At 36.2% G+C, this 12184-nt stretch overlaps 1 protein-coding gene across 3 annotated transcripts in view; it reads right to left on the bottom strand.

The window, feature by feature from the left end:
- raraa (retinoic acid receptor, alpha a) overlaps window positions 1-12184 on the bottom strand; it is a 193897-nt gene that overhangs the window by 26849 nt on the left and 154864 nt on the right. The window contains exon 1 of one of the 3 annotated variants that reach the window (XM_084435084.1): window positions 10712-11475. The exons of the other annotated variants lie outside the window; for them this stretch is intronic. Within the exon in view, the coding sequence (XP_084291210.1) occupies window positions 10712-10850 (139 nt within the window). The 5' untranslated portion in view covers window positions 10851-11475. Of the gene's footprint in view, window positions 1-10711; window positions 11476-12184 lie in introns of those variants that run through there. 3 annotated transcript variants of the gene reach the window in all.

Here is a 12184-nt window from a genome sequence, read left to right as displayed (position 1 = left end):
TTTACATGGCGGCAAAAATCAATGAGTGCATGAGTTTTGGTCTAATATTTCTATGATATAGTTAAGCAATTTTACACAAGCAAAAGTGCTGTTTTATCTGAATATCAACATGACCGAAATAGTGATATTGTTTTTATACAACAGTTCAATAAACAAAGGTAACATCGTGAGTTACATTTTATACACAACGTCATCAACATTGCCCATTTTTGCTTTATTTCACCAACGAAAATTGTTCCAAAGAAAGTTGCGCGTCTCCGACCAACACACAGCTGTGTTTTGTTCCTGAATGAATCAGCATAAATTAGGCTAAATAATCAATTCATAAAGATAGTCACTTAAATGAATCAGTTGGTTGAATGAATAACTCAGACTTTCTGCAACCTATACTGGCAGTTTTAGTTTCGAATTTAAGTATCATTTAATAAAAAATTTGTGGAGTCGACTGTCTATGACAGGCCTAAACCAGTCAAGATACCAAAACGTTTATACACCAATAACGTATCGTTATTGACTTTTTGTTTTTGTCAAAAATCACACACAACTACTATATTGTATGTACATCGGCCATTGAAAAAATGTCAAAATTGCTTTTATTTAGAGAAAGAAAAAAAAAGAAAACACAGCTCTGACATAAACTAGATTGCTCTGTTCTTTTTTTTTTCTATTTGCTGTCCTCAATGATTCAGATGTTGCTGTAGAAGAAAGTAGGCCAATTATGTAGCCAAAGCAAAAAGCACTCAAACCAGCCCTTTCAAACCCTTTACCTTTAATAATTTCCCATTCATTCTCCCAAAAATAGATGAGTCTATTTGCTCTAAGAGCATGTGAACAAATGAGGTCTGGTGTATAGCATATGGATTTGATAGCATAAGAGCATTAATTATTGCTATAGCGGACAGCTTTTCCATGAATAGTGCAGTAGAAAAGGCCAGCATCATTACTTAAACATATTCAAGTGTTTTTGTAAGCAACCTAAAAGACGAGTTCTCCTAGAGCACATGATATCTGGACATATAATGAAAATAATGCAATAATCTGAGAGAAAGAATATGAATGTGAATATTCCCCATCTTGACATCCCCATTATGTAAAACAGAAAAGCCGGAGTGAACCTGGTAAACCTGCAGAAGTTACACGATGGGTGAGACTCACATATGCCGTTCCACATTGGCTTTCAGTTTATCTGTTGCTTGGTGCTTTGGCTTCTTTTGGACATATTTCCAATTATTAGGTTACTTTGCATATAAAAGTTATTCAATATTAACTTACTGTTTATTAAGCTGTTGTATGCAAGCTCTTTCACTCTCACACGACTGATTATGGGTTTTTTAAGGATTAATCAGCATTGATAATTGCTTTGTGGAACTGTCGGTCGCAGTTTTATAATTTTCCAAACATTTCTCTGTTCTTACAAAATAAACTTTATGAAGTAGTGTGTAAAAGAGACGAAAGAACAAGGGAAAATATATACATCTAAAATGTGAGCATGGTATAACATTTTAATGTGTGTGTGCATATAAGATATACAATGACATTTGAAAACAAGTTGATTTTATTTGTCCATTTTTCTCTCTTCATTTTTTGTACATTAGTTATATATTTCATATGACAATAAAATAAAAAACATTTCACTTGTCTGTGTCAGTACTAGTGATAAAGCTTAACTCTTTTACATAGTTTTTTTTGTTTGTTTTTTATAATTACTAAAATATTCTCATGCATGGTATTATTGTTAAAAAATATTTACACATTTCAACACAGCTTTTAGTTATTGGTATCGGCAAAATCCACTATTGGTCGACTTCTGATTACACAAAACAGCTTGTGCTTGTTTAGCATTTATAATATTTTCATTAAGAAGATTACACCTATTTTTGACCATTAATATTTTTTTTTGCATTTAAAAAAAATGAAATTGCATAGGTTAACATTAGTTAACTACATTAGGTAGCATGAACTAACAATGAAAAATACTTCTAAAACATGATTATTCATTTTCAATATTAACAATATTTTCAGCATTGTTAAATCTTATTGTAAAGTGTTACCCATTATTTTTTATGAAAAAGGTCTATATTTTTTGGATAACCATAATGATTACCATAACATGGCCGTATGTTTTTAGTATTATCCTATATTTTTAATATAGATGGTTTTTAATTGTCATTATTGTCAATGATGTTCTCATTAAGATGTCTGTTCTCATGGTTTATTGAGGACACAAAAAAGGAGGTTGAATGAAAACAGAAAGAGGATCGTCACTCTCGTATGTCCTCAATAATTAAAGCAAAATAAGACTGACCCCCTTCGCTCTGGTTTGTAGCGCACATCTGAAGTTTATTTCCCATCATGCACCTGTCCCACGGGCAGAATGAATGAACATATGTAGACTATTTCAGAGGTCATGGGTTTGCTAGCAGAGTTCACCAGGGCTAATATTTTCACGTATATGTGTGTGCGCTCATGGGGATTTCTGAGGATCAGACGATCTCGTTTCCCTCTTCAGACACCAATTTCCTGTGTTTTCCGAGGTCTATGAACAGTTAAACACAGAGATCAGCTCTTCCTGTGCTGAGGGTCACCATTTCAACAGCAGCATATGGAATTCTCAACACACACGAGAGAAGGAACAAATCACTTCTGCTGTGATGTACTAGCATGGGGTCCCACTCATGCAATAGGCTAATCGTTGGAGAAATCAATGAAACAATTACTTACGAAACGTGTGGATTTGGATAAACAGATACAATCACCCATCTGACACAAGCTAATCTTTCTTAATTAACACAGATCTTCAATACTTCACAGAAACACACTACAGGCACATGAACGCTTTGTGTAATCCGTTATGAACTGTATTATTGTATTAGGCTATACAATTATTTATAGGATACATGCTTCATTATATATATATATATATATATAGGTCAATGACAGGATGTGCATATTTTTGTCAAGTGCATTATTTCCTTTTAAAAATAATTGGATAAATTCATGACATATTTCAGTTTATTCTATAAAACCTCTTTAGTTTGAATTTATTTTTTAGTACATTTATATTACACATATTATCTTAAACACCCAAAATGTCAGGTGGTGCAACTAAGAAAACTATTTAAAATGGTGTCATAATAATAGAAACAATTTAAATCCAAATATTATGGCATCACAAATTTTAAAACTCGTTTAAACACATTGTTCATGAAAAATATGCATTACATCAGTTTAAAAAATAAATAAAAAAATGTATATATATATAAACTTTATATTTTATTGTATATTATTTTGATGTCACTTGAAGCATATACTCATTTTTACTTTTTAATTGAAAATATAGATAAATAATAGGCCTACATCCCTTTGTATTGCTTATCAGCCATAATAAAAATATGTAACTCTTGATAGAGGCCAAAGCAGCCTTACTTCAGAGTAGAGAGAGATTCGACCAATGAGCTGATAAATAGCCTACACATCTACATGCCCGACACCTCTCACCATAGCAACTGTACTGGCAACCCATGGCACTGGGTAAACTGAGCCCATACCAAACCTAACTACCTATTACATTTCATAATAAAGTCAATAGGAGATGCCTGTGTAATTCATGATGTACTTTTCACGATTGCTTCTTTTGAATGTCTAGAGCTTGTATTTCCACCTGGTCAGAAATTGACAGAGATCATATAGAAGTTTTAAAGTATCAAAGTGCATGAAAGTTATATTCTACTAAAAGAAAGAATCGATTCTGAACAGCTGAAATGAGTCGTCAGTAATTCCAATGTCACTTGGATGTCCTGTTACATACCTACGTAACAATAAAACTCATTTGCATAATGCCAGCCTATGGTCTTTATTGACTGCCCGCGAACAACGTCTACTTTGACCCGTCCTCAAACACTGTATCTAAGGCCTGGGACAGTTTTAATGTGTGTTGTCGACATGTCAAGTAGACGCCGTTTTCTGTGCTGCGAATCCACTCTGCATGCACTTCCAAAGGATGAGGACTCGGGCTCAAATTGATACGGAAAAAACAATGCCATCGTTTCGTATCACTGTGTATCAAGTGCTGAGGAGGCCTCCGGAGCTGAAATTCAGATTTGACAATAGGGGCTTTCGCACCGGGTAGTTCTAGGAACTAGCCACCTCCGTGCTTCCCTGAGAACTAATGGTTCCCCTAGGAACATTTTCCTGGTTGCATTCGCACCGCCAGTAGTGACGTAAGCTACTGAACTCTGAAGTGACACGGCGGTTGTTGTGACTTTTATTTTGACGGCGCAGATGACCTTTATAGTGATGGCGCTGAACTTGAACCTTGAACTTGACACACAACGTAATGACGAACGCAGTTGCCCAGCCCTGTTTGTTTGAACCGCGAGAGGTGTCAATTGCCTTCATAACGTTGTGCGTCAAGTTCAAGGGTTACTCTTTTGGCGTTAATCGATGCGTATGGCCGTCTGCTGGAAGCTAGTTATTTTATTCGATAAGTTTTAAATATGGATATTTTTCTTACATGAACGCATCACTTCACTTCAGAAGGCCTTTATTAACCCCCGAAGATGCGTGAGACACTTTAACCATGAATAGATGCGCTTTGATGGACTTCCAAAAACATACAGCCATTCACTCCATTTATAAAGCTTGGAAGAGCCAGGAATTTTTTTTAAATATAACTCCGATTATAGTCGTCTGAAATAAGAATACCATATACACCTAGGATGGCTTCAGGGTGAGTTTTTGGGTGAACTATCCCTTTAAGGTAACAGCCTGTTTGCTATGGTACAGAGAGTGGGTGGAAAAGAGTCATGAAAAAATTAATTGAGATTTATTGAGAGTCAAGAAACCATGACTCACTTTTTATGGATGTCAGGGAGAAAACCATTAACCATTTTGTCACAAATTATTGTAATAGCATGCTTAATTCTACATGACTAAAACACTTTTAAATGAACCAGTACACAAAAATGTACGGGTAAAAAGAACATGAAAATTACAGACAGTAAGCCAAAAGGAAAGAATAATTAAATCCGTTTTACAGAATTTCCCCCCAAATTATCATAAAATTCCAAAATGTCAACAGATTCTGTCTGCTAACTGACCAATAAACAGAACATGTGAAAAGTATGTCACATCAACGTGCCCATATATTAGCACAGATCTCGGGAATGTAACATTGAGAAATAAGATTCCTTGACATCCAGAAATAAAAACAAACAAGCAAATTAGGAACATTCCAGGGACAATGAAAGATGGCAGTCACTCTCACACATTCACAACTTCCCATTGTCTTCTTGAGTATTCAGAATCATATCGCTCACACAATTGAATTTCAACCATGTTTTAAGCCTTTGTTGCAATTCAGGATAGTTAACTCTGAGAACCCTGAAAGGAACCTAGCGTCACCAGAAACTATAAGCCAGTTGGACTGTTTTTGCACAGTTTATGACAACACTGCTTGTATTAATGGAGATGTAAGCCTTCGTTCATTCACATAAACACTAGTCATCAACAAGGTTTCATGAAGACTAGTAATACAAAGTTAAAGTAGAGAGGTACTAAATGCAGTCCAAGCCTTTTGGTTAAGCAGCGAGTCACAGTCTTAATGAGTGAATTACTGAGTCATTAATAAATTCATTAAACCGATTCATTCAAACAGCTGATTCAATTAGGAACAAAGCAAGCGAGTGTCTTTATGAATGGATCACTGATTTATTGATACATTTAAAAAAACATGTTACTCAAAATAAGAAGAGCTTCGCATGCCTCCCCAGTCAGTTTTGGACATGTTTCACTATATTTGTGAGGACCTTTTCAAAGAACAAGTACAGCCAAACATAGACAACCACAGTCTCCTTATTTCTATGAACACTTGTGTAAGTCTGCAAACATGCAGCGCATTTGGCACAAAAATACTTCCTGGTCTTAGGCCAATCATACGTCAGAGTCTGTGAGCAGATGTCATTCAAGTTCAGATGAAAGTATTCACTTTCAAGTGTTTTCTTTCCACCAGCTCACACACACACGAACACACACAGAAATTAGTTCAGTACAAACATTCCTCCTACGTACAATAGAATTCTGATCCTCAGATAAGCTACAGCAAAACTCAATTATCTGAAGCAGGCATGAGAGTTTGTGTGTGTGTGTATCAGTGCTTTCATCTGGTCCAGTCAGAGATGTTTTACTTAAATATAGTGCATTAAAATGCACATTCTTCCATAAAAAGAAATGTAAGTCTTGCGCAAATCTGCAAAGTTGAACAGGCTGCATTTCTTTTTGGCCTTAAACGCATAATTGCTTCAACTGATTCATTGCTTCAATTTTGGGTTTGTTTGGATGGTTCATATAAAATTCATAGTTAAAAACAAAAAAACAACTGTTCACTGATTTGTTTGTTCATCAATGTTTTTTATTCCATGTAAACAGACACTGCTCTAATTGTAAATATAGGCTACACCACCGTTCAAAAGTGTGGTATCACTTGGGGGACCTATTATGCCCTTTGGAAGTCTTGATTTTGTTTTCAGGGTCTACTAGAAAAGGTTTTCATGCTTGATTTAATATATAATATATATTATATATATATATATATTTTTTTTTTTTACAAATTTTACATTGTTGCAGCACCTCTCTATCCAGTCTGTCAGTAACGCTCAGTTTAGTTCTGGTCTCTATGAAGCCCCCACTGCTAAAAAGCACAATGTGCTCTGATTGGTCGGATGGACCAGTGTGGTTTTTTTATTAGAAATTTGATTAAAATTTCTGGATTAAGTTGTCTGAGATTACTGTTCAACAAGGCACACAAAAAACAATGTAAACATAAGTGGAACAGGCATATATATATAATATTTCAACGAGCCTGACCTTATCACACTGTAGCTGCCATTACCTGAGATACGATCTTATACAAGAGCCTCTAAAGACATCCGGTTGAAGAAGCAGTTAATCGTATCAAAAAATGTATTTACCAGTGTCTCTTTTCTTTCCAAAGACTGATATAATGAGCTCAGGTTGCATAAGAGTGGATACTTACTAAACATCTGGCTGACAAAAAAAAAAAAAAAAAAAAACCCTTAGGCATAGCCTACGTTAAAAGAGGTATCTGAACCATATCTCAAACCAGAATATCATAGAGACTTGGGATGGCCTCTTGTGACCTGGGTCAGAAGGAAAGCACCCTAGAAACCTTAAAAAGCCATGACAACCAGCCACAAATGCACAAATGTTTTTCTTCAAATGCAATGCAAAGCACACACTTTTTCATAACATTTTTTTAAATGTATATCGCCCATTATCTGGCAACTTCCAAGTCAAACATCAAGGTAAAATTCATCTTTTGCTGCTTCTACAATGAATCGGTACTGACATAAGCAAGTCAGTGACAACAGAGAGAGTTCCAGAGCACTCAATCCTGAAGTCCCTCTCAGAGAACTTAATATCGGACTGAATTCCTGCATGTCAGCTGAACATAGTAAAGGCTTGTTCGCATAAAGAATGATAACTCTAGTTAAATTAGGATATTTAAGTAGCTTTTATAAACATGCCTTAAAAAAAAAAAAAGAATTGGTCCATCAAGTAAAAAAAAAAAAAAAAAAAAAACTGCACAAATATATATATTGCTAATTCAATATTGACTGAACAATTGACAATTTAAGGATGCTGAATAACTGCATTGCTGCATATAAGACAGCAAGCTTGTGTAACATAACATTTAACACACATCACTCTCTGCGGATAAAGTGCTAAAGTGTCAATACACATCCTGTTATTAATTTAGCTGCAACAGTGCTAAAAGCTTCCTGTGTATATAAGTACGTTTATTAATAGACAGAATTATGAAAATGCCCAACTCTGACCCAAAATGACAAGCACACACACCACATCGGTACACATCATACTTCCATCACCTTCCAAATTCTTAAGTAGGAACTTCTCACAAACACTTGAGGGCTATTATAGTTTCAATTCAGCTAGTCAGAAATGTGAAATATTTGCGTATAAGCATTCATGCACATGGCTAACAGTTCGGTACACATACAGAAGGAGAGGCTGTTTTCTGTTGGAATATACCGCCGGTCACCCACACAAACACACACTCTTCATAAGAGTATAAGAGCTCAGAGAGACAACACATCACATGGCACAACAATGCATGTGAATGTGCAAAGCCATGAGATCCATGACTAGAATATAAAAATAGAGAATGTTAGTAAGAACTGTACATGTGTAAAGAGGAGTGTGTGTAAAGGTCTGTGGGTACAGCGTGAAGGGGAGTGTGTGTGTGTGTGTGTGTGTGTGTGTGTGAGTGACTATCATGTGAATAAGAGGCAGCACATTCCTTCACGCTGAGGTGTGTAATCTCTCTGGAAACCCCTCCTCAGCGCTGAGAGAAGCCGACTATCAAAGATCAAGTTTGTTTGATCCAGACTGACCCCCCGTAAAGACCCTGAGCCGTCAGTCTGAAGAATGAGACCAAACGAACACATCAACACTCTCATTGCTCGCTCTTATTCATGAGCGAGTTATCGTGCAGGAGTATAAAAAATAAACCTATCGCTGCTCAATACATGTCAAATCAATGTACTCAACAACTAGCTGCACTGATAATTATGAGACATGCAGTTTTATGAGCTTATACAGTATCAATTGAGATACGTCATTTAATCAAAATCAGGTTGAAAAAGGAAAAGTTCCTTCCCACGTTATTTGTCAAAAACTTGCAGTCTTCCATTGTTCAGCAATGAAGAAAAAATGTATCAATCAATCATATATAAACCTTTCGAGACAGACCTTCTTCAGACTGTTCTTCCAACATTATAACTTTGTATATTTTTTTCAAACACTTTATGCTTGGAATCAAATACTGTAATGCTGTGTTTCAACTCAGTCCTGGTTAGATTGATGGCATAAAAGTCAGAAAATACTTCCAAAACCAAGACCGGCAAAAAAGTGGACGATCCCTGTTGCGCTACATTAGATATGCCAGACACCACAAATGGCATGAGAAATAATATTTTAGCATCCAAAAAATGTGTTGCAAAATTCAAACTGTATCAAGATTCTTTATGAATGTTGTACATTTTAAAGTTTCAAAGATGTCCGGAAATGTGGGAGTGGAGTACTCTTGCAAAACAGAAAAGTGAAGGGCTGATCAAGCAAATGGGAATTTATCATAATTCAAACACTTTTTTAATGATGCACGTAAAGGCACACATGCAATGGCACATAAACAGCCGTTTCGTTATGTAATTGAGTGCTATCAGAGAAGGCCTATAGTGCACTTTAGCCAAGAGTGAGGGTCTCCTGACGACTCAAAGTACACTTACATAAAGCATATCTTATCCATACTCCTCCAACAAAACTTTTTGCACTTTTGACCAAAATGTACTGATCTTTACTACAGTGATGCTATGGAAATGTTTTACCAGAAGAGATAACTAATGTATGATTATGATTGCCCACTTTTTTTTCAGCCTTGGTTTTGAAAGTATTTTCTTAAAAATGAGATGATTACAGTGTGAGTTGATGGATTTTTGGTTCTATAGCTTATCTTTGTTTGATTTAGAATATGAGTGTAAAACTAGTTTGAATGAACAAATGCAAATGTGTTTGTTGGGCTGAACAATAACTGAATGAATCCAGGACAAGTTGTTAACTGAGAAACTAGGTCAACACTATGCATAATGTAATAATAATGTATAATGTGATTAGAGAATTTTTCATTTACTGAGGATCCCTGTGTTCACTGTAAAGAAAAAAAAAAAGAAAAAAAAAATGCTCCATTAAAATTTTAAGTACAATCAACGTGGATGTTTAAGTCATTTCAACTTAAATTACATTAAACTGACTCAAAACACGAGTTCAAATCTTGTATAGCCTAACTTCAAAAAGTTGAAAATTGCTTGACCTATTTTGATGAGCTAAAGCAATGTTAAAACATATGTTGTCATAACATAACTTATTGATCATATATATATATATATATATATTTACAGCGTTGGCTATGAATCTGATGCACTTTATCTCAATATTGTGAATATTTCAGACACTCTTTTGGTATTTCAGTTTACGTCAATGTTTCTATGTCAAAGGTCATGCGTCCCGTGACCCTGCGCGCCCCAGGTCACCATCCACAATGGCACTAAAAGCTACACCACATCAACTCCTGTTAGACTTCTGTTCAAATTTGTAAAAGCAAAAATCGCGCAATTCCTTTCTCTCATCATCACATTCATCTCTCACATATAAAACACCGTTTTCATCATTAAGCGCAACACAATTTCATAGTCACAAGTCTAGCCTTGCTTCGAATTTCATTCATATTCTTGGTTCCATTAATGCTCAGCATGTTAACGAGCTGTCAATGGTCATAAGAGCCAGCCTTGCTTATATGAATGACTATATATATTAGTAGCCTATAACTGTCTGGTTGTTATCTTTACAACACTGGTTGGTAAGAAATAAACGAACATGTTAAATCCAGAGGGGAAATCTGCATGCTCCTATGCAGACAGGAGCAGCAGTGTGTGCGTGTGCGTGTGCGCGCGCCCGTGTTTGTGTATAAGTGGGTCAACCAGCTGGATTTAAATATCAGTAGGCTAGCTATATGAAAGACTGCCACAGACTGAATCACATCAGCTGAACTAGAATGCCGTTTAGTTCAGGAGACTCTAGAAACATAAAGCGTTTTGCTGAATGAAAGTGCACGTACAGTGGTTGGATCCGCTCCAGTGCTGATGTCTGATGGATGAGCTGAAGGGATGTGGCATCTTGTCCGGGATCAGACATCCTCTGCTCTGATTATAGTAATCCATCATGAGGAAAGGGTTCACATCCACACTCTCATACATGATCAGATCGGACTCAATTCCTCAATGAAACAGCCACGACTATACACTTCAACATAGAGCTTTAACAGAGAGATGGATCCATCCCAGAGATTCCCAGAGGAGATCAGGAACTACAGAAGCGAGTAAAACTAAAGCTGAAGTGCGTGTGCATGGTCAGAGATCCGGTTCGGTCCGATCAATGTCCGCTAAAATACTTTTTGCAAAAAATATATTCACATAAAGAATCAACAATGTCCTCGTTTCAAAATGCAATTTCTAAGAAGTCTTTTAGACCGCATAGCCTATACTGTGTTCCTTTTTACTCCAAAGCGTGATCGATTCATTAATTCAATAATAAAATACTGAACGGACGAGGCATCAATAAATCCATGAAATGTTCAGTGTTGAAAGGTGAGTTTGGTCCAGAATTATTTGCGAAGCTCCGATGTGGTGATGTGATTATTTTGTCTCGCTTGTGTCCCCCTGATATCATCAAACTCGCGCAGCAACATTAAAGAGCTTCCTTTTAAATGTCTCGTGTCCTGCCGATTAGAAACAGCACACAGAAGCGCGTTTAATAAGCTTGTGTAAGCGTGTGTTCGTGCGCGCGGAGCTGCTGAGAGTGTGAGAAGATCTTGACGAGAGCGAGCAGCTGTCTATAAGCCCCGCCCATTCGCGGTGACGAACCGAGTGACTGCATTCAGACCCCGCCCATATGCCATCAATCTCCGCCCGCCTTAACGTCTCTATCTCCAAAGTCCCGCCCACATTACGTCGCTCTAACTTTTTAGTCAAGCAAAATAATTGATGCAAGTTTTTTGATATAGCAGGCCTAGAATGTCCCTACACAAAAATAAAAAAAATCCTAAGAAAAGAGCTCAAACAGTACCACATGATGTTGTTAGCAATGTGGTCATCATGGGTTTGATTTCCAGAGAATGCACGTACTGAGAAATTGAATGATTTCAGTGCAATGCAATCTATCCATCCATCCATCCATCCATCTGAGAGGAGCTTTATTCAGTGTTCTATCAAACCAGCTGAGTCAGCATATTTGGAAATATTTGGAAATTTAAATTCATACAATCACCCACTATGCATCAAACATTATACCAAAACCCATTTGATCAGTTATTTATTCCAGGATATATAATCAATGTTGGAATTTAGATTAAACATAGTTTGATAGAAAACTTTTTAAACTTTTTTTTTTTTTTTTTTTATTAGATAAGCACACATAACTGAAGAATAAACCTCATCCAGCTGTATATTTGTGGTAGCTCATACCATCTCTAAATTGTCAAACCGTCACACTTTATGAATTTTATGACATGTCCTCTAAGTTTTCCTTTCTT

This window comes from Rutilus rutilus (assembly GCF_951802725.1).
Source record: "Rutilus rutilus genome assembly, chromosome: 16".
NCBI lineage: Eukaryota > Metazoa > Chordata > Actinopteri > Cypriniformes > Leuciscidae > Rutilus > Rutilus rutilus.
Note: the sequence above shows the minus strand (reverse complement) of the source record. Positions and strands in the feature narration are given on the sequence as shown.